This window comes from Oryctolagus cuniculus, chromosome 1, assembly GCF_051225735.1.
Source record: "Oryctolagus cuniculus isolate XC-2025 breed Fujian yellow rabbit chromosome 1, ASM5122573v1, whole genome shotgun sequence".
NCBI lineage: Eukaryota > Metazoa > Chordata > Mammalia > Lagomorpha > Leporidae > Oryctolagus > Oryctolagus cuniculus.
In genome coordinates this window covers 139371588-139397951 of record NC_142867.1, presented here as the reverse complement: position 1 = coordinate 139397951, position 26364 = coordinate 139371588, and the positions used below count along the sequence as shown (strand labels likewise).

Genomic DNA, 26364 nt, shown 5'->3' with positions numbered 1-26364 from the left:
GCACTCCTCTGGGCCCCAGGCAGGCTGTGCCAGCACACTGCAGGCCACAGGGCTGGAGACAATAGCTTAGGACCCTTGCCAGAGTCCCTCAGGGGCTGCCCAGCCCGGGCAGGGTCAGTGGCCACTTCCCTAGTTTGCAGGTGTGATGCATCTTGGCCTTGAACTTCACCTGAGCATCATGTCGTGGGTTTTCTGAAAGCACGGGCCCACCAGGAATGTGATATGACGACAGTGTTTGCAGGACTTAGTACCTTCTAGGAAGCACAATCCTAGCTAACCCATCAGAGCCGGCCAAAATCCATGGCCGTGCCACACTACGACAGGCAACCAGGGAAGCCGGGAAGCAGACCGTTCACCTCCTGAGTACCTGCGCCAGTTGCTATGCCAGGAACAGGTGGCAGCACCGGAGTCACAGCCAACGCCGCTCCCAGGTCATCTACACGGACATGCTGGTGCCAGGATTAGAGTAACTGTCCACCTTACTATCCAGCGCCTGCTCCAGGAAGCAGGACGCCTGCCCGCCGAGTCTGTCCCTCATCCCCTGTCACCCGTTCAGAGGAGGCGCGCCCCTGACTCACGGATAGGCCGGCATCTGCTTCCTGCTGGTGCCCAGCCAGGCCACCCGCCTCTGCAGGGCATGCGGCCGGATCGTGGCCAAGGTCGGTACTCACTCGTACGTCCAGCACAGGTTCATCAGCTCGTACATCTCTCTCGGACACCCTGGAGGGCACCCCATCCGCTCTCCTTTCTCCAGCATGGCGGTGACTTCGCTGCCTTTCATCCCCTACAGCATGCAAAGCACACGTGAGCTGTCAGAACACAGGGGCCAGCGAAACGGAAGCGATCGCCTCCCCCACCCTCCGCCGACCCACAGGCACGCAGGCTGTAAAAGTCTGGGGAGACCCAGACTCCACGACGTCGGTGATTTCTGGGTCTTTGTGAAGGTCATCTGGGCTGACCTGGTGGGGAGGGTGGTTACCAAGAAGGGCTCACCCACCCGGTACGGCTTCTGCCCGTAGGAAAAGGCCTCCCACATCAGCACGCCGAAGCTCCACACGTCGCTCTTGCTGGAGAACTTGTAGTAGTTGATGCACTCGGGCGCGTACCACTTCACGGGCCACTTCCCGTGTGTCTGCGCCTGGAAGCCGAGCACACGGAGATGCCCTGTTAGCAATGACCTTGTGTACATCTGTGTGCTGAGCAGTTGCCTCTGACAGCCCGAGTGTGGCGGCAACGCGGGTGACCGTCGGCAGGGTAGACAGACGGCACGTGCTGTGCAGCGACCAGGGGGCTGTCATTCAGCCTCAGAGAGGAAGGGGACCCTGACCCTGCTGTCCCACGTCAGAGTAACTGGGTTGGATTCCTGGCTCCATTTCCTGACTCCAGCATCCTGCTAATGGGCACCCTGGGGGGCAGCAGACAATGGTGCAAGTACTTGGGTCCCCGCCACTCATGTGGGAGACGCAGACTGAGTTCCAGCCCCTGGCTTCAGCCTGGCCCAGTTCCGGGCATTGTGGGCATCTGGGGGGTGAAGTAGCAGAGGAGAGTGCGTTCTCTCTCTCTCTCTGCCTCTGTCTCTCTTTCTCTCTCTGCATCTCAAATAAAGAGATTTCAAACAAATCTTTAAGCACTCCTTTTAAGATTTACACGCACACCTGTAAGATTCGGGCAGGATTGCTGGCACTGCTTGCAGCTTTTGGTCTTTGGCTCTCTCCTCTTTGGCCACATACAACTTTGCAGAGTACACGGGTGGCGGAGAGAGTCAAGCCCAAGAATCTACTTCATGGATGTTGCCCAAGAAACACCTGGGTGTTCCCAGCGATATTTAACTGCTGTGAATTTGTCTGTATTGTCAAGCCAATGCCAACTATTTGAATAAGACTTACATCATTTTAGAATGCCTTAAATTTTCTAATTTCCTAATTTAATACAGCCAGCGGGGGCTGGCGCTGTGGCACAGTGGGTTAATCCTCCGCCTGTGGTGCCAGCATCCCATATGGTGCTGGTTCTAGTCCTGGCTGCTCCACTTCCGATCCAGCTCTCTGCTATGGCCTGGGAAAGCAGTAGAAGATGGCCCAAGTCCTTGGGCCCCTGCACTCACGTGGGAGATCCAGAAGAAGCTCTTGGCTCTTGGCTTTGGCTCTGCTCAGCTCTGACCATTTCGGCCATTTGGGGAGTGAACCAGCAGATGGAAGACCTCTCTCTCTGTCTGTCTCTCTCTCTCTGACTCTCTCTCTCTCTCTCTCTCTCTCTGGCTCTGACTCTCAGAGAAATATATAATAATAAATTTTTTTAAAGCCAGTGGTAATAAAGAGATCAAAACCGTGCACGACAGAATGCCTCACTTAGGATTTGGGATTTGGGGAGGGGACACTGTTGAGTGCTGTCACCTCTTGCAAGGAAAAGCAGAGTTACAGAGAGAGAGAGAGACGAAGGGAGATATAGAAGGAGAGATCTTCCATTCACTGGCTCACAATCCAAGTGGCACCGACAGCCTAGACTGGGCTGGGCTGAACCCAGGAGCCAGGAGCGTCTCCCTGGTCTCCCACGTGAGTGCAGGGTCCAAGCACTTAGACCAGCCTCCACTGCTTTCCCAGGTGCATCAGCAGGGAACTAGAATGAAAGGGGAGCAGCCAGGACTTGACCTGGTGCCCAGATAGGATGCCAGCATCCCGGGCATCAGTTTAACCCACTGTGCCACAACACCGCCCACCCCCCCAGCATGCCTGTATTTTTTAAACAACAGAATCAAAGCTTAATAAAAATATTTTCTATACTTTTTGTAACCTGCTGAAATTACTTCTTGAAAGCTTTCCATGAGAAGATAAAGAAACACACATTTGTCTTTGAGTTTCCACAAGTTGCCGCTCTGAGCATCGGCGGCCTTGTCCCTACCTTGTAGTAGTTCTCGTCTGCACGCAGAGCTTTGGAAAGTCCAAAGTCGCTGATCTTGGCGTAATGTTGAGTGACCAGCAGTACATTCCTTGCAGCCAGATCTCTGTGCACAAAATTGCACTCTTCCAAGTATTTCATCCCCATGGAAACCTGATGAACCAGCTCTATGATGTTCTTGTCCTTGACATGCCTGCGAGTCACAGGGGTACCATTAGCCACAGCGGAAGCGCCCACTTCAGAACAAGCAAACGGACAATGAATCCCCCCACCCCCGGGCTGTTCTTCAGTAACAACACTGGCGAGTAGCAACAGGTAATTTGTCAGTGTACAGCAGTGCAAGACTGGACACTGGCCTGCTGTTTAAAGGTTTGGTTGCCATGGCTTGCTTTGGATGACAAGCAGTGGAGCGGTCAGACCTGGCTCACAGATGGCCCAGTGTCAGTTGAAACCGTTGCTCCAATACCGGGCAGGTAACCAAACCAACCCGTCTCTGTTGTGTACCCATCTGGGAGAAGTAACAGCTCTCCGTGTCACAGAGACCGAGGGGACACTCCGGGTACAGCAGGTCTCTGGTGCAGAGAGCAGGCTGGGTTCTGGTGGCTGACTGTGCCCTACTCCAAGTGTTGGCGACAGGATCAGTCACTGTACCTTATACTCCCAGAGGGGCTCACTCTCGGGCACTTGGCGGTCCGCCAAGCCACACAGCTGGCTAACACTAATCCAAACATCCCAGATCTGAAACGTTTCAAACACTGAGATTTTTGAGCACATTCTAAGTGGAAAACTTGATAGTGGGAAACTGCTTCGGCCACAGAATTATTAAAAGTATTGTGGCAATGAATTTGGGCCATGTGTATGAAGTGTGTATGAAACACAAATGAAGTTCATGTTTAGACTGTGTCTCATTCTCAAGATATTTCATTATGTATATGCAAATATTCCTAAATCCAGAAAAAAAAATCCAAATTCATAAACATACCTGGTACCAAGTATTCTGGCTAGCAGATACTTAACCTGTATGAAACATAACCATTACCCCTGAGAAAATGTTTCTTGAAAAAAAATGTATTTTAGTGCCAGCATTGTGGTGTGGCAAGTTAAGCCACCACTTGCTAGCAGCTTTGGCCTGTGGATGTGAGCATTTGGGGAGTGAGCCAATAGATGGAAGATTTCTCTCTGTCTCTCTCCGCCTTTCAAATAAATAGACAAATCTTTGGGGGAAAAAAGTGTGTTCTGCCTAGGGAGGAGAGACTTTTTTTTCCTTGAGGCTGATTCTTTCATGGAATCAGTACACAGACCTTCAAAAAAGTTGATGGAAAAAACTGAATTAAAAGATAAATTTATTTTGATACAACAAAATTTGAAATTCACAAATAGTTTTCTCATAATGCATATTTCCCAGAAACTTTTAAAAAATATTTACTTATTTGAAAGGCAAAGTGACAGAGACAAACAGGCATACACACACACACACACACAGACATACAAAGAGAGAGAGAGTGCTTCCATCCACTGGTTCACTCCCCAAACGGTTGCAAGGGCCTGGGCTGGGCCATGCCAAAGCCAGAAGCCTGGAGCTCCAACTGAGTTTCCTTCTAGGGTGGCAGGGGCCCCAGCACCTGGACCATCGTCTACTGCTTTCCCAGGCCATTAGCAGGGAGCTGGGTTAGAAATGAGCAGCTGGGACTGGAATCAGCGCTTTGATATGCGATGCTGGCATTGCAAGCAGTGCCTCAAGCCACTGCACCACAATGCTGGCCCCATACATGTTTTCAAATATTATTTTCGTTTTTAAAATTTAGTCATTTGAAGAGAGAGAGAGACAGAGAGAGAGGGAGCAAGCGAGTGCCCCATTGGCTTGCCCATTCCCCCAAATATCCATAGTGGCCAGGGCTGCGCCCAGCTAAAGGTCTCCCATGTCGGTGGCAGGATCTCAGCCACTTTAGATACCACCACCTGCTGCCTTACGGGTGTACATTAGCCGCAAGCCGCGGTCAGGAGACCCCGACACTCTGCTGTGGGACGTCTTAGCCCGTAAAGGAAGAGAATGAGGATTCCGCTGCTGCATTGGAGCTTTCCCCGAGCGCCAAGAGTGAAAGAGCTGTGTCCAGAGACTCCTCTCGCGCCTCCCCTTCCCTGAGCGAGGACCAGCCTGGGCAGGCGTCCCGTGGAAGTGCCGTTGGCACACAGGTGGGAAGGTGGGTCCCCCCGTCCCCGGCCATCACAGCACAGCCTCTGTGCCTTCCGGGGAACCCAGTGATACCTGTTCTGTTGCAAGTACTTATTGAGAGGCCCGAGCTCCGCCATCTCCATCACCAGCATCCACGACTCGGCTTCGCAGATCCCGATCATGCGCACGATGTAGGGGTTGTCCAGCTGCTGCATGACGTTGGCTTCCGACAGCAGCTCGTCTTTCAGGGCCGGGTCGTTGGCCTCGTTCTTCAGTATTTTCACAGCCACCGTCTTCACCACCCTGCAAGAGAAATCGCAACATACAAAGCTTGCCAGGGGCCGGCGCTGTGGCGCAGTGGGTTAACGCCCTGGCCTGAGGCACCGGCATCCCATGTGGGCGCCGGTTTGAGTCCCGGCTGCTCCACTTCCGATCCAGCTCTCTGCTGTGGCCTGGGAAAGCAGTGGAGGATGGCCCAAGTCCTTGGGCCCCTGCACCCATAAGGGAGACCCGGAAGAAGCTCCCGGCTCCTGACTTCTGATTGGCGCAGCTCCGGCCCTTGCAGCCAACTGGGGAGTGAACCAGTGGATGGAAGACCTCTCTCTCTCTCTCTCTTTTTACCTTTCCTCTCTCTGTGTAACTCTGACTTTCAAATGAACAAGTAAATCTTTAAAAAAAAAAACACTTGGAAGACTGGCTCACTTCTACCTACCGGTTGAGACCTTCTTCCCTGAAAGCCTTGGGACCACAAGTGTTTTCCCATTTCAGGATATTTGTACACACATAATGAGCTATCATGGTATTGGGACCTGAGTCTACACACAAATTCATGTATGTTGCACAGATACTGTTTACATACAGCCTACACTGAATTTTACATGTACAAGCGTACTTCCAAAAAGTGTGTAGGAAGTGATATTACAAGTGGACTATGGTGCAAAAAAAAAAAAAAAAAAAAAAAAAAAAACTGAAATCCATGCATACAAAGGGTCTTCACAAAGATCATGGGAAATGTGCAATATGAAAAAGCTGCGCAATGATTTCAAAATTTTTGTGCCAGAATAAACTTATCTTTTAATTCCATTTTCCAGTGGATTTTCTAAAGTGTCTTTTCATTTTTAGTGCTCCTGCATTTCGACCGCGCCCTGTCACACGAGGCCAGGAGTGGCATTTTTCACTTGTGGCACCGTGTCCGTGCTCAAAACCGTCCAGATCCTGGAGCATTTCCTATTTCAGGCTTTCTGATTCGGGATGCTCACCCTGTAACGATCTTTTGTGAGGCATCACTCCCAGCAGAGAGAGTTAGGGAAATGTGGGCCACAGAACAGGAACGAAACAATGGGTAACGAATAGCTTGGCTTCCAACCACACTCTCCAGCTCATACGCAAGGAGATTAGCATGCCATTAAAATAATTTAATCTTTAATCACAAGTGCCTGGGTTCTTCAAGTCCTGATTCCAGCTTCTGCTAACACAGGGAAGCAACGGGTGACGGCTCAGCACTTTGGTGTCTTCTACCCACGTGGGACACTGAGTGAATTCTAAGCTCCTGGCTTCACTCTGTCTGTGACGTGGCAATTGCAGACTTTGGGGTGTGAACCAGCAGGTGGAAGACCGATCGATCGATCGATCGATCTATCTATCTATCTAATCTCTCTCTTTCTATCTCTCTATCTCTATCTCTATCTCTATCTCCCTGCCTCTCAAACAAAATAATAGATAAAAATGAACAATAAAAGTGGGAAAAAGTGCTGAAGAATGCCCCAAACAAGCAAAACTGCAAAGTATAGCATATTTAATATGCTGCAATAATAGTTTTTGAATAAGCCTTACCAACCAGGACATACTTGATTTCTGTAACGTTTCTTTACTGACTATCTCAGATTATGTGCATGAGCCTGAATATAAAATTTCTTTAATGTAAGTTGAAAATGAATTTCTGGGTGTGGCATCTATAAGCATATTGTGAAAACTCATTTAAGAAACACTTTGTTAATTTTAAGCAAGTCTCAATGATTTTGTAAAGTCTTTTTTAAATTGACCTTTAATTTTTTTAACGTTTATTTTAAAATTTATTTTCATCTATCTGAAAGGCAGAGTAGAAGCAGGAGAAAGAGAGAGAGAAAGACAGAGTGAGCCACTTCCACCTGATTCACTCCCCAAATGCCTGCAGCAGCCAGGAGCCTGGAGCCTGGAGCTTCATCTAGGTCTTCTATATGGGTGTCAGGGGCCCAAGCACTTGAACTATCATCTGCTGCCCCCCATCCACCCAGGATAAATTAGCTTGGAGCTGGATTGGAAACGAAGGAGCCAGGATTCAAACTGACACTCCAGCATGGGATGTTGGTGTCCCAGGTAGCGGCTTAATCCGCTATGGCACAAAAAGTTTGCAAAAAACAGATTATTCTTCATCCTCACATAAAGACACCACATCGGTCATGTTAACTGTTGGGAACACTCTCAGGGAGTGAGGTGTGGAAGGGAACTTAACAATGCACGGCTTGCAAAACTGCTCCTCTCTGCACGATGATTCTTACCGACGTGGAAAGAAGGTTCACTGCTTTTGTGGAATTCTCAAATTGGAGACCGAAAATAGCACTATCCAAGCTAAGAGGAAAACTAAGAGCAGAGCAGAGTAGGTCTGACACACACACAACTTCAGTGATGTTGCTAAGGGAACACACCCGCAGCACCCCTGCAGCCTCCCAGGCCCACTCCTGAGACCATGGAAGTAACAGTCCAGACCCCTTATTGTTTTTTTCTTTTTTTTTTTAATTTTTTTGACAGAGTGGACCGTGAGAGAGAGAGAGAGACAGAGAGAAAGGTCTTTCTTTGCCGTTGGTTCACCCTCCAATGGCCACCGCGGCCGGCGCGCTGCGGCCAGCACACCGTGCTGATCCGAAGGCAGGAGCCAGGTGCTTCTCCTGGTCTCCCATGGGGTGCAGGGCCCAAGCACTTGGGCCATCCTCCACTGCACTCCCTGGCCACAGCAGAGAGCTGGCCTGGAAGAGGGGCAACCGGGACAGAATCTGGTGCCCCGACCGGGACTAGAACCCCGTGTGCTGGCGCTGCAAGGCGGAGGATTAGCCTAGTGAGCCGTGGGGCCGGCTTCCTTATTGTTTTAGTTTTCATGTCTCAGCGGCGCTTCCTCCACTGGGAGCCAATCTGGCGTCTGGTGTGAAATGGGGGTAACACGGAGAAGTAAAAAAGACCTCTTGATTCTTACACAGACTTAAGGGAGAAACCCCATTCACAAATCTCCTGGAAACATGGCCGAGGAAGGAAATTTCCCAATTCATTCAATAGGGCCAGCATCACTCTGATGCCGCTGCCAGATAAAGAAATCCTAAGAAAACAACGGACGGATGTGCCGCATGAACTTAGATGCAGAAGTTCTAGAGATAACAGTAAATTCAGGACTTATGAGAAGGATTTAATGCATTGTGAACAAGGAGGGCTTATTCCAGGACTGCAAGATGGGAGTCGTTTTGGAAATCAACCCCTGTCATTCACCATGGAGACGCTACAAAGGAGAGTAAGCTTACGGTCAGTTCCATGGAGGAGATGCTAAAGTATTTCAGAAAAAGCAAGATGGAAGGAAACTTCTTTAGTCCAACAAAGATAACTAACACCATATCTAACGGTGAAACACTGACAGCCCCCCCACCCCACCCCGGTGTTGTTGTTTCGGTTCCCAGCTAGTCTGGCAAGGCAAGGAAAAATGCAAATAAGTGTAAGGATAGAACAGGATGGAAAAAAAATCTTCCATCATTCACAGGTGATGCATTTTGGATCACAGCATGCCTTAACAATCTACTAGAAATAACAAGAGAGGAACAAGTACATTTAGTGACACTGCTGGGTTGTCAAGCTCACCTGTCAGGAGTGGAGAACTTTTCCCCGCCGTTTGGGTATTTATAACATCATTCATGGGTCAGACAATCATCAACTTAAAAACTAACCTGCTACAGATTTATTGAACGTGGCGTCCTGCCTGCGCTGCCATGACAAAGCCAAAGCACACGATCCCTGGGCCTTCTACGGCCTACAGGCCGGACTCTGTTGACCTCTGCCCTAAGTGATAAAATTAGCCATATTTCTACACCCAGCCAGTGTCAGGGATCAGGAAGTAAAAGAGGAAACAACACATGCTAAGATCAAAAGTGCCAAATACCCAAGAATGACTCTAAGGGTTGCTAAGACGTCTGCGCTGTGCATGGAGCAGCTCCGTGAAAGAAGCAGAGAGAAGCCGAGGGCCCACGTCAAAGTGGGGGTGGCCTACGCTGGTGCATGCAGAGGTTCAGTGCAGGAAAGACATCATTCCGCCCCAAACTGATCTAGACACCTGCGCTGTCCCCAAACCCTCATACTGAAATTACTTATCCATAGTCACACCTCCCTTCATTCACATATTTAAGCAAATATCACAAACTTTCACAAATGAGAGAATTTATGTCTTAATCCTGGGAAGTTTGCTTTCATTGTACAAAGTGATGCACGTAGAACAAGCACCATGGCCAACCTAGAGCGTGTGTGCAGACGTGGTATACACGTGTGTGTGTGTGTGTGTGTGTGTCTGAAAGACACAGCCTAGAGCAATAGACTTTAGGACTAATTTTGTCAACGGTTTTGATTCTCGAACTGTGTGAGTATTCCACTTACAAAAAAATCTTTCACAAAAACCTCTTAGATTGAAAATGACATGAAAGAAACCCAAGCACATTCCTGCCAGGACGAGTTCAAAGAAAGGCTTTGTCTCAAGGGACTTCAGAAGTCAATCCTGCTACTGAAAATTCTAAGTGGGTTCCCTTTTGGGCACCAAATGAAATACACAGGTAGTTTAGGAAATTAGCAATTTTAGCTGTGTCATATGTACTGATATTTGAAATGATAAGATAAAGCAAATGCATAATTATTCCAATGATACTCGGAATCCAAAATGTACTGGGTGAGAAAAAAAAAAGAGATACAATTAAAAATCAAAGGAAGTAAGTGAAAACGCTGCATTGTTATCAATGAGTTATTTAATTTCAGGTAAATAGTGCATACCTGCATGTGTGTGCCTAGAAAGATAAGAATACCTAAACACTAAAGTTAGTTAGCAGTGGCGTTTGGGTGCCACAAATACGGTGTTTTCACATTATTTACACTTCTGCTTATTTCTATTTCCTAATTCTCTGTAATGCATAAGTGCTACATTGAAACCAAAATAGAAACACCACAGTTCATTTCCATAATGATGCTCCCATTATAATCATCCCAGAAATGAACAAATGTGGCCACGTTCATGGAAAGGCCACGGGCCTGCTGTGCTAAGTTCTGTGTTTGGGATTGACTACTCAGAAGAGCTGTCTCCTTGGAGGCTCCCAGAGTGGAGCTTGGATGAGACCAGCAGGGGGCGGGAGCTGGGAGACTTACTTTTTTTTTTTTTTTTTTTTTTGACAGGCAGAGTAGACAGTGAGAGAGAGAGAGACAGAGAGAAAGGTCTTCCTTTGCCGTTGGGTCACCTTCCAATGGCCACCGCGGCCGGCATGCTGCGGCCGGCCCACCGCGCTGATCTGATGGCAGGAGCCAGGTGCTTCTCCTGGTCTCCCATGCGGGTGCAGGGCTCAAGCACTTGGGCCATCCTCCACTGCACTCCCGGGCCATAGCAGAGAGCTGGGCTGGAAGAGGGGCAACCGGGACAGAATCCGGCGCCCTGAACAGGACTAGAACCCGGTGTGCCAGCACCACAGGCTGAGGATTAGCCTATTGAGCCGCGACGCCAGCCAAGACTTACTTCTTCATTTGGTAGTAGCCCTTCTTCACGGTCCCGAAGTTGCCGGAGCCCAGTTCTTTGTCTTCCAGGGTCAGCAGCTTCCGGTCCAAGTAGACCTCTTTGGGCCTGATCTCCTCGGGGTCAGCATAGGGGCTCTCGTACACTTCTGTGTCCATGGGCATGGCTTCCCTCTGGGGGCCTGCAGCACAGTCAAGAAGCACACCCCCACCCCAGGGCTGGATCATTCCTGAGAGTTCGACCGAACACAGCTCTTAACCCACCTGTGCTCACAACACACCGTCTCTGGGCACTGAGAACTCAAGGCGGGGGTGAGGGCATCAGCAAAGGGTCGTCCACACCAGAGCCAGCCTTGGAGAGGCCCTGCCCAATGGCTGGGGTAGCTTCAGACCTGGTCTGAGAATTCTCTGATGCTCCTGCCACGGAGATGTGCAGCTGGCGTTAGCCACCCCCCACCCGCCCCCTTGCCACAGTGAACATGCGACTTCCCAGGGGCGGCTAGGACAGGCCGTGTGACAAGCAGCACTACCACCCCGTGCCTTGCAGTGCTATGGGCTTTTGTTTCTTTGCGGCCACCTCCCTCTGGAAGCCTTCAGACACCCACCAGTGGTGGGGAAGCTCCCGTAGGCCCACTTGCAGAGACCAACCACAGAGGGCCTGAGACTCGGTGGAGACAGAAGAGGCCATCAGTCGCCTCCACCCCTGCTGGCCCAGCTCCTGCCACCAGCTGGTGGTAACAGACCCTGAACAACAACCGCCCAGCTGAGCCTTGCCCAGTTTTCTGGCTTACAGGACAGAACTAATTAAAGAACTGGCATTCTTTTAAGTCAATAAGTAGCAATCAATAGATCCAGCTAATGAATTAAAAATTGGGCCTCCTACAGACCCAAGATCTCATTTCTGAGAACCAGTCAGGGAAGGGGTGTGGAGTTGCTCCTGGGTGTGTTATTTTCCAAACTGTATCCTCTCATGGAATTCCCTAAGCACATGGAGAATTCTAGAAACTTCACCCATCACTGCACCTTTGGCAGACACTGACCGGTGCACACAAGCCTCTTACCAAGAACATGACCTCCTGCAGGTAGAAACTTTAGGGTAAGCAGGAGTTACAAGGAATTCTGCAGCAGCAGCCTGGAGGTGTTCAACATGACCCACTGATTGTGGGGAGGCCTGGGAAAGGACCATTTCACCCTATAGAACACGTGACACTTGCTGCCTGCCACTGGGCGACAGGGCTGCTCACCGCCAACCATCACTATACCAGCTGCAGTTACAGACAAGGCAGGTGGGTTCCTGCGCCCAGTCTGCAGGCTTCAAGGGACCCGGCGCCTACACCATGAAGAAGCGGTAAATAAAGGCGTCTCTCACCTCTGTCTGGCTCGTAGGGGTTGTACGAGATGCTGCTGTCCGGCCGGCTCCCTTGGGGCGGGGGTGGCTGCAGTACACACAGGACAAATAGGTCACTTTCTACCATCCACACACTGTTGAGTCGATCTGCATATTTTTATTTTAACTATCAACTCATCACATCGCAACGTATGCAGGGAAGCCAATGAGCTAGCTAGGAAGACAGACACGGAAAGAACAGCGTTGACCTCATTCTTCTGGCAACTGTTTGGATTCCGGGAGCACGGGATCAAGCGTGTGCTGCTGAACCCCGGGGCTCGGCCAGGGCGTGCAGGGGGACGCGAGAACTCTCCGCTGAGCCAGAGTCCCCGCCCCTCCTTACTGCCGTTCACCTATTTCCTATTTCCACCTGCCAAAAGTGCAAGAGGATTTCTCTCTCTTGTTCCCTCCGGAGCTCTGCTCCTCCTCCAACTCTTCCCCTTTGGTTTTCATCTTATGTGGACATATGCTTTATGTCATGTGAAAATAACTCCCAACAGAAAAGTAAACAGCCCCTAGCGGCTCCCACTTACTGCCCCACTCCACGGGGACAGGTATGCATCCCAGTCCCCGGCTGCATCCTTATCTGGCAACATTGCGATCTGGCAACATGTGGGTCCATGCCAGAGGTGGCACAGGCCAGGGAGCTGAAGAGGAAGGCTGGCTGCCATGCACCCGGGACTACAGGGAGCCACTACTGTGGCTACTGCTGAGTACCGCAGTCACCGGCCCTGTGAGATGGGGAATCCTCTTTGTCCCCCTCACGGAAGGTAACTCTTCCGGGTACCCACTGCAAGTACCCAGAGCTCATCTGAAGCAAGGCTTTGCTCGCTGTTATTAAGGGCAAGCTCCCCTTTTATTGAATTGGTCATTTCTCAAATAAATTAGCAATCTGCATCATGAAATGACTGGGGAACAAAGCCTGCTCCTTGTATTCCTAGGAAGTTTCCTTTTGAAAATCCTTATCTCAGGGCCAGTGCTGGGGTGTAGCAGGTAAAGCCGCCGCCTGCAGCACTGGCATCCCATATGGGCGCCGGTTTGAGTCCCAGCTGCTCCACTTCTGATCCAGCTCCCTGCTAAGGCCTGGGAAAGCAGTACAAGGTGGCCCAAGTGCTTGGGCCCCTGCACTCGCATGGGAGACCCACAAGAAGCTCCTGGCTCCTGGCTTTGGATCGGCCCAGTTCTGGCCATCTGCTAAGGCCTGGGAAAGCAGTGGAGGATGGCCCAAGTCCTTGGGCCCCTGCACCCACGTGGGAGACCCAGAGAAAGCTCCTGGCTCCTGGCTTTGGATCGGCCCAGTTGCAGCCATCTGGGGAGCGATCCAGTGGATGGAAGACCTCTCTCTGTATCTCTCCCTCTGTCTGTAACTCTGCCTTTCAAATAAATAAGTAAATCTTTAAAAAGAAAAAAAAAAGGAAAGAAAATCCTTATCTCGAGTCTTCCTGCTCGGCCTTCATGCCCAAATCAGAACGAGATTTCCCCAGGAAACCTAGTCCCCAGGAAAAACACCACTCACTGCCCTTCCACCCCCATGGTTGGATGAGTTGAGCAGCAATTTTTACAACCGTGCACCTTATCAGTGTCCAAACACTGGCCGTGAAGACGTGAGATATCGCATGACCCTGCAGAAATTTGAACAGAGGCATTAAGCTTCGCACCACACAGTCCCTCGTCTTGCAACCCGCACTGACTCCCCGTGTGCTGTGCTGACGTTACGAGCCAGCAACCCAAAGTAGGACAATGAAGCCACCACGCGCGAGGCCCACCGGCGGCCGTGTGACTCCCGGTCTCCTGACTGCCTCCTCTCCTGCTGGCTCCTGAGTGTCACGGAGCCTGGCGCTGCCTACAGAAGGCAGGCCCTTCTGCTGAGGCTACAGGGTACCTGTCCGATCTGTCGAGGGGTTGTCGCTGAAGCCATTGTTGCCACGCTGCCTCTCTCAGCACTCCTGCTGAACAGTGTAAGAGAAGCAGCTGGCTGTATCCCCCCGCCCCACTCTGCTCCGGTGAGTGGCAGGGGTTGGAGAATGTTCTCTGTGGGAGACACGGATGGGGGGTTCTCGCTGTGTTAGCAGAGCAGAGGGGACTTTATGATGGGGATGAAGGGATGCAGGCTTCCTCTCCCCTCCCCTCAGCCCGAGTACTGATGGGAATGCGGTGTGGCTGAACAGAGCCGGATAAGGGTTACAACCCCTTGTAACAGTGCTGCAAGTGATTCACAATTTAATATAAAATCCTAAGGAAAAATATATGGCTGACCCGTGTGATCACTACTTGTCATCATTCTTCCTGCTTTGGATGTGACGTTTTCTATGTCAGTCAACGGTGTCACTTTTCCTGCACAGAGAACAGGTGTACAGGTGCAAAGGATGGCCTGACAGTTCCTTCCTCCTCTTTTTACCTGTGCTCAGAACAGGAGTCACCCCTGTAGGCTACCACCAGAGGGCACTAGCTACCCAGCTTTTAACTTTTCAAATCTCCAGGTAGAAACCATCAATCCACAATGACTAAACATCGCGTTCAATTATAAACGATGGTCTTTGGTCTCTTGTTGGTAAGGCTTAACAGAAAACAGAAGATGTATCTGACAAATATTCTTCGAGTGCCTCTGTTTAAGAACTAGGCATAGAACTGAAATACATGTTTCTTTTGGTGCCCTGAAATATGAAATCTGTGTGTATGTGGGGTCTTCAAAAATGTCAGGAAAAAATGCATACTATGGAGAAAATGCACGGATGTATCCATTTTTTTGCACAGAAATACACTTATCTTTAAATTCCATTTCCATGAATTTTTTAAAGAACGCCTATATGTCCTAACGTCTATTTTGTAAACTTTAGATTTTATTCCAATTTCTTGAAAGACATTTTCAAATTAGGCAATAACAGTCAGCAAATGGCAACATACTAAGTGGCAAGAAAAGCCAACTGGCTTCAGGCACATTGGCTGTGATAAGCTAGGTGTGGCTCCCAGTCTTAGCAGGAACACCCAATGTCCAATGGGAAATAAGACCCCCCTGGCTAATTGTGTACCTAGACACAAATTTAAAAGCATTGCCATCAGTGTGTGCATTGAAATTCTGGGACACATTTTGGCTAAACCATCTAGACAGGGTGACTTTGAAATGCGAAGCTGACGGATGGTTTTTGGTTCTACAGGGTGCTATTGTTCAAGTCCCGCCCATTTCCCCCAGTAGAAGGATAAAGCAAACTTCTTAAGTGAATAAAGAAAAAAAAAAAAAAAAAACAGGACTCATCATTGGAGGGATTTTTTAAAATTAAGGTCTATCAGTACTTGTATTCTTTAGGCGAATAGATCGCTATTTCATACGGATAAATATGTCACTATTTCTAAAGTTAAAAATGCACCTGCCCCTTAATTTCTATTATGAAAATTTCAAATTATTTGATTAATAATGTTTAAGACAAAGCATGCTGTTCATGAGCTATCTGGATGCAAGAGCTCACTCAAGTTCTAACGTGTGTGTTTTCCCCCTAAATTATTAAGAACAGCTAATTACACTGAGCAAATTAACAAGTTCAAGAAACTGGTTTACCTCTCAGCTAAACAGATGGAATAATTGACATCATGCCCACAATTGTTTTCTCATGACTGGCTAGCTCATGGTTAGTTCCCCATCTCTTTGTGAAAACATAAATATTACGTCTTCTAAAATATTCCCCATAAGTAACAGAAGTGTTTTTAATTCATTGCCTACATCATATAATCCTGCCCCTTTATAATCACCTATTGATATTTTTGACTGCTATGAAACTCAATAGCTATGTCAACATTGTTACAAATGTAAGTAGGCAACAATCTGGTCTCTTCTCTTGCTCTCTCTCTCTCTCTCTCTCTCTCTCAGCCAGGAAAGTATTTTCATGATATTAGTCAGACTCATTCCTTTCTAGTATTTGATTCTCCCTTTTTAAACATTGATTTGAAATGTTAACAGGATGTTGGGGCCAGAAGACAATCAAGGTAAGCAGGCTGACTGGCAGCATTAAGGTCACGTGCTGCTGCACCCTCTTATCAATGCTTCCATGGCAAGCGGGCAGGTCCCGGTTTCTGCTGCCCCGTGGGCCCAGTAAGGCGGACACATTTCCTGCTGGGCAACTCCTTGGCTAATGGCCACCGCTGTGTAACCCCGTGTGAAAGCAGCCAGTCCTTGTGGGCTGTGTTCTGGTCACCAAGGCTGCTGGTGCTGTCGCCGCTTTCCTGTAATCTACCAAGATTCTCTGCCCATTATCCTGCTAATTGACCTTCCTTATTGATTTATAGAAGCTGTTATTATATTAAAGATACTGACTTTACAGATGTCATCATTACTAATATTTGGTCCAATTGTTTATTTCCCTTTTGATGATGTTATTGCTTTTATTCAACGTGTATGTTTATTTATATTTCATTGTATTTACAGAAATCTGCTTCCAGTTTCCCTATACATGAGCTCTTTCAGTCTAAAGTTCACTCAAGCTTATTTTCTAGGCATTTCTTTAGTTACTGCGAGTGATCCAAGTTAGCAGAAGCCTACTGAGAGAATGGCACAGGATGGGACTGGGGCTTGCGTCGCCTAAGACTGCGTTCCTGTTTGGGGGGTGTGATGGCTCTCGGCGCATCATCCTGGCTAGCCTGATGATGGTTATTGAATCAAACAGTAATCCAGGTGCTGCCGTGAAGACGCTTGGCAAATATGGTTACGGTGGATTTATAATGTGACTCAGCGGATTTACATAAGGAAATTGTCCTGGTGAACCTGATTTCATCTGCTGAGAGTCTTCAAAAAGAGTTAAGGCTTTCCCAAGACCTGGAAAGAGAAAGTGAGAGCGAGAGAGAGAGAGAGAGAGAGGTGGGGAGAGGCTGATTCACCTGCACCGTGACCAGTAACTCTGGCCATGCCTGCGAGGCTCTCTCCTGACCCTCGTCATGCCCCCAAAGCCTGCCCTGTAGACACTGGATTTGCCTAGCCAACCCCAGCAATGACATAAATCCTTGTAGTAAATCAATGCGTGTGTGGACGCACGTATGTAATGAGTCTGTGTTGTACATGTATGTAAAATACATCTCCATATGCAGAAATATATTAATTCACAAATATGTACAAGGGTACTTCAAAAAGTTTACAGAAAAAGGTAATTCGAAAATAAATGTACGTTGGTGCAAAAAGCACTTGAAATTCAGGCATGGTTTTTTTCTCACTATGCATTTTCTGTGAAGTTTTTGAAGACTCCTTGATGTGGCTGTAAATATGTGCACATATGTACAGACATATGTGTGTATGTGTGTGCAGGTCACATATGCACTACATCTGTGCATGTGTGTGTCTGTTTCACAAGCAGTCTCCCATTGACCAAGCTGCTTTGGTTGAAGTCTGAGTGATACACTTGGATATTACAGAATTTTTTTTAGTATTTTATTTATTTGAGAGGTAGAGTTATAGACAGTGAGAGAGAGAGACAGAGAGAAAGGTCCTCCATTCACTGGTTCACTCCCCAAATGGCCGCAATGGCTGGAGCTGCGCTTATCCAAAGCCCGAAGACAGGCGCCTCTTCCGGGTCTCCCACGTGGATGCAGAGGCCCAAGGACTTGAGCCATCCTCCACTGCTTTCCCAGGCCATAGCAAGAGCTGGACTGGAAGAGGAGCAGCCGGGACTAGAACGGGAGCCCATAGGATGCTGGCGCCACAGGCGGAGGATTAACCCACAGCACCACAGCACCAGCCCCTTGATACTACAGAATTAAGACAAGAATAGCATGCTGCATCTAATCTGTTCACAGTGAAATCCCACTGCTGGGACTGCACATGGGCTGGGGGCTGAGCTGGCACACGGGCTTCAGGCCATGCTAAGTAGCACGATCAATTAAAAAGTGGAGTGAGGGCCTGGCGCTGTGGCACAGAGAGTGAAAGCCCCAGCCTGCAGTGGGGGCATCCAACATGGGCACTGCTTTGAGTCCCGTCTGCTCCACTTCTGATCCAGCTCTCTGCTAATGTGCCTGGGAAAGCAGTGGGAGATGACATATCTGTCTCTCTCTCTCTTTCTGCCTTTGAAATAAATAAATTAAACATTTAAAGAAAAATAGGGGAAACAAACCCTTCTTTTCACTTTTCTGCAAAATTTGATCATACATCTAAATCTAGAAATCCATCAGACATCAACATTACTGCCTCAAAAAGAAAAACATTTTTCTGGGGCCAGCGCTGTAACGTAATGGGTTAAAGCCCTGGTCTGCAGTGCCAGTGTCCCATATGGGTGCCAGTTTGGGTCTCCGCTGCTCCACTTCCGATCTGGCTCTCTGCTGTGGCCTGGGAAAGCAGTAGAAGATGGCCCAAGTCCTTGGGCCCTGCACCCACATGGGAGACCTGGAGGAAGCTCCTGGCTCCTAGCTTCGGTTCAGCTCAGCTCCAGCCATTGTGGCCATCTGGGGAGTGAACCAGTGGATGGAAGGCCCCCCCACCCCCACTCTGCCTCTGCCTCTCTGTAACCCTTCCTTTCAAATACATAAATAAATCTTTTTAAAAAGAGAGAGAAACATTTTTCTAGTCCTCGAGTTCTATTTCTTTTTTTATGTGTTATATTTAAACTACGTTTTTTTCCTGTTAGGTTGGAAATCTGCCAATAATGAAGCTATTAAAGAATATTAGATAGGGAGTTAGGGTAAACCAGCAGTCAGAATGGTGAACTCTGATTAATTCTGTGTTAGCCTCTCACAGTGATAATGAAGCCCTTGCTATCTGTCACCTCTCTAGCTCCCATCACAAGCACACATGGCCAGCCGCTCCTCACAGCATCATTTACACAATCCATTGCTTTCCCATGGCAACACGTGGCTCTGGCAACCCAAAGGTAAGCTGGCTGTCTCTGAAAAGATTTTCTGCGACCAGAGTGAGCCGCCACCATCACGCTGACGGAAAGGACTTCGCAGCCCCGCTGCAGCAGAGAGAGTGTGCGGACACGGATGCACGGGACTGCCACTCGACAGGGGGGACCCACAGGAAAAGCACAGGGTGCACCTCGAGCGCAGACTGCCCAGGACTGGCAGGTGCGCACGGCGGCTGCACACGGCAGAGGCGTGGAAGCAGAGCGGCGGGAGTGTAAACAAGAGACGCATACACAGGGCAGGCCAGACAGCCGGAGGCGCGGGGACGAGCGCGGGTCAGTCCTACCACTTAGGGAGAGCGAGAGGGGACGCTTTAGCACCTTTTTGGAGCCAGGCTTTGGGAAGGAGTAAGATTTGATTCTGGAGATTATTCCACCCGCCGACCACGCCTAGAAACCATAACGGCAAAGAGGAACAGTAAATTTAGTCTCAGAAAACAAACACAGGGTCCCTCCTGTGACATGACATCGTAACCTGCTTCTGTAATCGCACCACCAGCCCCTCCCCACCCTACAAAGAGATGTGTCATGGGCAAAGCCTGGTCATTTGGAATGCTTCCAGAAAACCTTGCTACTGGGGCAGAGGGACCTAGAAAAACATTAGGGAAATATTGGCCATGGAAGGGCTACCCAATAAAAGCTACAGCAGTCAGCAGCTGGTGTTACCTGCACATCATTCATTCCTAAGCTGAAGGCAAACCACTCTCCCAAAGCTTCAGCCACACTTGAATGCTCAAGTGTACTGCATTGCTTCCAAGGTGTTTGTGGAAATTTGCTGAGTAGCACACGTGGGGCATCTGCCATTTTTCTGCATGTGTTTTAGCATTCAATAAAAATGTATTCCAAAGTATTTAACTTCTTGAAGCGACTGGGCGATGCCTGGTTAAATATGGGGCTTGATCATCTTAAGGTTTTAACCCCTAACCCTTCTTCCATCTCAAAGGAAAAGGGGTCTGCTCCATGCAGCACAGAATATTAATATTCGGCTGCCAGGCCCATGAGTGCTGTCAAGGGTAAAATGAAGAGCCAGCTCTGCAAGGACCCTGCGTTTTAGATGCTGGATCCAAAGTTCACTGGTATTTCAGCAAGTCCAAGTGCTCCCAGTCGGAGGACAAGTGACTGCCCCTGCAGGGGCACCCCTGCCCTGCCAGCTTCAAGGTGGACTTATCTCCTACAGGAGGCAGATGTAGATTTGAGTTTCTGTGGATTTTGTCTGTCAGGGCTCAGCAGGCAAAAAGTCAGGTGAAGATGGCATTAAAGGGCATTGCCAAGTCCACACTGACGCAGGAAACGCATTCCTGCTTTGAGTATAAATCCACACTTCAGCTCTAAGAGTCTGCAGGGAGAGGAAAAAAGGCTTCTCCCCCTGCATGGGCATCAGCCACGCCACGAGAAAAGCCCCATGGAGGTGTGCACAGGCCACATTCTCACTGGTGTGGATTGGGAGGGGAGCCCTGGCCAAGCCTGCCCTACTCCATCTGTCTCAGTGGGCTTCTCTTATCTCATCCCAGGAAGCCTTCCACCAACCTTTAGTTGAACCAATTCATGCAGACAGGCCAAGTCCCCTGGGAGCAACGTGGCATCTGATCCAACCCAAAGAACAGGGCCAACAATCTCGGGGAGACATCTTGTCTACCAGCCATGCAATACTGACCGTACACGTGGCCCGTGGGTGACACACATCTGTCGTCAGCGGTGGCTCATCAGATCTAGTGGGAGGCCTTTTCTGACTTACATTAGCTTTCATGTTCATTTTAGAAAATGGGGAGAAGCCAAGAAATTCACACAACTTGGCAGCTTTAACAGTGCCCTGATGTCCACCTAACACCCACTAGACACCCCCAAGTCAGCAAGGGGCTTGTTTGCCTACTACTCCCGTTACTTTTCAACTGTGTTAGCAATGGCTTCACCTGCAGATTATTTCTAGTAACACTTACCGCAGGATGGGAGCTTGGAAGTTGTGGGCGAGCGTCAAAATTAACATTTCCTGATTAGAAAGAGCATGGACAATTATTGCAATAGCAAGGAACCACCTCCTTACAGATCAAGCAGTGTGACTGACATGGCTGCTCAAGAAATAGATACACCGTCTGCACAGCTTCCCTTCCATCCTCTTTCAATACCTTTTGCATACATGCAATTAACATGAATTCATTTTTCATTTTAATTTTTGGCTATTTTCGCATCCCCGAGAACTAAAATTGGAGCGACCGGATATCATGTTTAATCCATCAGTAAAAATCAGAATTCATCCAACCTGAATTTGCAACAGGCCAAATCTACAATGAGTGGACAGTGACCAATGTGCAAAAGGCCAAAACTCCCGTGACTTAGCAACTCACCCATCTGCGTGCCAATTTTTTGACATGGAACCGTAAGGACTCGTAACAAACCATCGGGTTTGTAAGAATAATGCTCCACCAGCTGGAAGTAAGCAAGAAAGCGCAGTGAGTACGAGGGCAGGATGTTGAGGCATCGGGCCTGAGAGCCGCTGACTGCCCCTTGGGCTTCTGTGGTGACTGGAGCCCTCTTGAGTCTGCTGTGTCCAGAAATCCCACTCTACCAGCATGGCCAGAGGTGGATGCACACCCAAGGGTTTCCCTCTTGGGCAGGAGTCAGCAATCGTTTTCTGTAGAGGGCCAGTTTGTGCTAGGTTAGGCTTCTGTGGGCCACACACCTCATCCTTTACCCAGTTATTTCTCATCAGCATAGAAACCATTGTCTCCACGGACTACACAGGGACATGCTGGGAGCCAGGTTTGCTCTGTGGCTCGCAGACCCTGATGGAAAGGAAAGAGTATTTAAGTAGGCTAAGTGCAGCAATGGCCGGCGCCCAGCACAACAGGACTAGGGCCCTGGAGTCACCGCAGGGTATGCAGGTACCTTACAGTGCTGGCAAGAAAAGCCAACGAAATCCTACACATGACAATGGACAGTATGGCGGGCATTTCTGATGTACCTTCCTGAACACAGCGGCCAGGAAATACTCAACGAGGAACACTTAGGGAGGGCAGAACACTACAACAGACCAGCGGAATCGGTAAAAAATAGAGAGGCCTCCCGGGAAGGAGCTATCCAACAATCAGAGGTGCTTGACACAAAGGAAGTGCACAGCCCTGGGAGTGGTGAGTGGATGCCACACAAGCAAACAGTCGTGTGGGAAAGGTCGAATCCTGTATGAGGGCCAGCCCGGTGCCCAGGAAGGCCAGCCTTGTTTCCTAGGTTCCCTTAATCTCCACCAAGAGAGACTTGCTTTGCCTGAGGATGGTACCAGCCATTGACAGCCCACTAGAACATCCCCCAGGTCCAAGAACTGGCTGCTGTATGCCTGCTTCCGCGGCCAGCCATGCCTTGTTTTGTGTACATTTGCCAGAAAGGCTGGTCCAGTTACAATGTGTCCTAGCACCCGAAGGCCTGTGGTTATACCCTGGAAGGGTCTGTGGTTATGCCCTGGACAATCATCATCACGCAGAGACCTGTGTGGCCCTGGACAGGCATCAGAACCTTGCCGAGCCCGGTGCACCTGACACGATGGTCCCCAGGTCCCCAGACAAGTGCTTCTCTGCCATATGAGTCACCTGAGGCTGGAACATAGGCTCTGGTACAGCAGATGGGGCAAAGCCTGGGGGTGTGTTTCTAACAAGCAGGGGCTGCTGCTGGTCTGGGGGCCACCCGGTGGACAGTGGGCAGCCCAGGCCTGCTCATTTCTGTCTCTGGGACATGTCTCTGTGCTCCGCCCCTGAGGACCGGGGAGGGGCCGAGCTGTACCTGCCAGAGTGTGTCGAACTTCTTCCCCTCTGGGATGGAGAGCTTCCCGGTCTTGTCTTTGTCGATGCGGTAGTGTAGCACCTTCCCCTCGTGCAGCAGGCACAGCGCGTAGGACCCATTGTTGTCTCTGGCCCTGATCCTGCAAGAGAGGATACCACTCTATCAGTCCCACCCAACCAGCTCCAGGCACACCCTGATTGGTGTGGGCAGTGGGCACTCTCCATGAAACGCCAGTGGGGAGAGAGAGCTGTGGGCCGCAGAACCCAGCCTCAAGGTCAAGGGCTCTGCCCAACATACCCAGGAAGGCCTGGCTTACAGCCCAAGGATGATGTCAGTGGGCTGGCAACAAGGGAATGGTAGCAGGGTGAGGATGCACCATGGCTAGGCTCCAGCAGGGCCTGGGGAGCCAGGGGCTCAATCAGGAGAACTGGGGCGGGAGGTTGTATGGGCAGTCACACAACCCAGGTACGAGCTCACATGATGCTTGTAAAGGACTCACCTCCTTTCCCCCACTGAGGTCTGTGTTCAGGTCAGATCCACAGATCGTACAGGGGTGCCTGATGGACATTTTAACTGGAAAGGGTCCAAGACCACAGATGGAGAGCTGGGAAGCCCTCCGTCCCCCAGTGCCTCCCTCACCCCTCCCACCTGCCCACTGCTGGGAGGGAGGTACCAGGCAGTAAGCAACATGTGCCCATGCACCATTCTCAGGCTGTACAGCACCCTGTCCCCAGCTGCCAGGGGGCGTCTATGGGTGTTGCCAGGGGAGATTTCTGATGCCCCCTCTGGCTTGCAGGAGGTCACATCCAAGGCCACACGAGAACTGATACAGGGGACACTTGTGGGTGTTACTGGGGGATTTCTGAAGCCTTCTCTGGGTTGCAAGCCACCAGGAGAGCTGAGATAGGTTTTGGAGCCACCTGTGGCCTCACTTTCCCCCCTGCTGGGCAGAGAAGGGCCACGTAGAGGTTTGAAAGCCGGATGATGCCACAGGGGATGGAAACCTCAAAAATAAACTTGTATTCAAGTGCACAGTGGACAGCGTGCCTCCACGCCCTGCTGCTCGGAGGACATACCCCAGTCCCTTCCTACCTCGGCTGGAGCTATTCTGACATTTTGCTGCTGTAAAGACAGTCCCCTGGCTGCCAAACCAGCCGAGCCATCAGCACCATGAAGTGTGAGCTCCCTTTTCACGGTCACATGGCCAATTCGAGGCAGGAGCTAGTTTCTGTTCAACCAAGCAAACCAAAGAAAAAGAACCACGCACAGATGCAGGGGTAGCTGCATCTCGCTCAGGGCAGCTGCTTCACACTGCGGCATGGTTTGTGCCTGTTTTGCTTATTTTGTAAACATCAGTGGCTCACAGACAGGAGCGTTTGGAAGTACAGAGAATTATGCAGAGAGACGAAAGCCCAAAGGTGGACTTGCCTGCCTGCAAAAATTGGCCATGGGAGGAAGATGACCAGAGGCCACCCAAATACACATTGAGAGCCCAAGAGAAATCCCCTGGCACAATCTTCACCCTGGCAAAAGTGAAAATGATGGAAAATGTCAAGTGCTGCTGAGACCAGGGAGCAGCGGGAGTTCCCAGGTGCAGTCACTGGGCGCATCAGGCAGTTTAACCACTTTGGAAAATACTGACAATGACCTTCTGACACGGAAGCTACGCATACCCGTGGGGCTTAGCAAATTCACTCCCAAGCATAGGAGCTGCGTGCACAGTGCCCCCAGCCGATGTGCCGGGGTGTTCATGCCAGCTTTATCCGCACTTGCCAAAAACTTCACAACCTACATACTTGTTGACCACAGAGGGAATAAATACATCAGATGATAAACTTAGACGTGCAATAAAATATGATCAAGCAAAAAAGTGAACACACGGCAGGCTTGTCAAGACAGCTGAGTCACACGAGCATAAAATACACTCCCCAATTCCATACGCACAAAGTTCCCTCACAGACAGAAGCCAGCAGTTTTGTTTGGAGTTGCCCATCTAGCCAGGGTACACTCAACCCCAGGGCCCGGGATGTGGGACCTCTCAGAGGGGGCAGGTGGATGGTGTAGAGGAGTGTGTGTGTGTGTGTGTGTGTGTGTGGAGGGGGGTGTCTCCTGCAGCCCTGGCTCCGGTTTCTTTCTTGATTAAGGTGGTGTTGGCTTGAGAATTCTTCCTTAAGTTGCACCTCTATAGTTATGGCCTCATGTGTGTTTTGTAGTTCGCAGTACAAATAGTATAAAGCAGAGCTGGGGGCAGGTGTTTGGCTTAAGGGTTTAGATGCCCGTTAGGATGCCCATATCCCATACCAGAGTACCTGAGTTCAATACCCAGAGCTCCACTCCTGACTCCAGTGACCGGGCCCCTGCCAGCTGTGTGGAAGACCTGGATCCACTTCCTAGCTCCCTACTTCAGCCCGGTCCAGCCCTGGACAGGGAAGACATTTGGGAAGTAAACTGCTTATGGGAGCTTTCTGTCTGCCTCTCAAATAAATTATATATATATATATATAAACAGCTGGTCAAGGAGGAAACAAAGAAGTTAGAGAAGACCTTGCCTTTGGACAAGCGACACCTGCAAGTGTCCCACTCCCCGAGGCTGGCCAAGGGAATGCAGCAGCCCTACAGGGTATTCCCACCGGGCAGCCTGTGCAAGCTCCCAGCATAACCAGCAGGTACCGCACACCCGTGGACAACGGCCTGAGCAGGCCCTCTGGCAGCTGGCAGGAAATGGGGGCACAGAAGGGAAACCCACAGGCCCAGCATCTGTAGGTGGCAAAGACCAGAAGGCTCAGCGGCATCAACGGCCAACTGTGAGGTATCTGTTGGCTGCAGGCAGATCCTGGGCGGGGCTCTCGCTCTTGTGACGTGGGAGAAAAACTGGGTTGGCAGCTGTAGGCTGGCCATCTCCTGATGATGAGAAGTCTCCCTTGGCAGGGGGCACACCCACCCAGTTCGGGATGAGAGCAAGGGCAAGCTTCCCTGTTCCTGTCTATTGGGATTCAGTTGGCTCCAGGCTGTTCACGGGTACCCTCGAATATTTTCTGAACAAGATATAAGCTATGAGATGTGTGTTTGGTTGTTACAAAGCCTGGGATTTCTGAGACTTGACCTTGAGGTCATGCCAAAGGACCATGCTTGGCCTCCTTGCAGCCTGGCCACTCCTCGGGCTGTGTTGGGCAGGCCTCACTACTGCAACTGTGACAGCAGCAGGAGCGTTAATTCTGCTGGGGCACCGCCTGGAAGAACGGAAACCCTTCACCACCCTCTTGTGCCGTCTGGGGGTGGGATCACGAGTGCTGGGGACGCCAGGCACCGGAGTGGGGTGGGGTGGGGAAGTGAAGACCCCAGTGGCGGGAGATGCTTGAGGCAGCCTTCCATGGCTCCTGGGACATGGGCTGTGTCTGCCGTGGGAGCCCATGCCAGCCCATGAGGTGTTCCCATTATTCCCTTCTGCTTCTCCATGGCAGGTGCAGTGCCACGGGTAGGACATCCATCTCACG

The 26364-nt window shown here is 50.1% G+C and overlaps 1 protein-coding gene across 4 annotated transcripts in view; it reads right to left on the bottom strand.

The window, feature by feature from the left end:
- Positions 1-26364, bottom strand: part of SYK (spleen associated tyrosine kinase) — a 95292-nt gene that overhangs the window by 7263 nt on the left and 61665 nt on the right. For all 4 annotated transcript variants that reach the window (XM_008257975.5, XM_089315995.1, XM_002708262.6 and 1 more), the window contains 10 exons: positions 22871-23009; positions 21445-21526; positions 21040-21089; positions 19424-19492; positions 12210-12276; positions 10845-11022; positions 5159-5368; positions 2896-3085; positions 998-1138; positions 672-784 (listed from right to left, as the gene is read on the bottom strand). In XM_008257975.5, the coding sequence (XP_008256197.2) occupies positions 672-784; positions 998-1138; positions 2896-3085; positions 5159-5368; positions 10845-11022; positions 12210-12276; positions 19424-19492; positions 21040-21089; positions 21445-21526; positions 22871-23009 (1239 nt within the window). The remainder of the gene's footprint in view (positions 1-671; positions 785-997; positions 1139-2895; positions 3086-5158; positions 5369-10844; positions 11023-12209; positions 12277-19423; positions 19493-21039; positions 21090-21444; positions 21527-22870; positions 23010-26364) is intronic.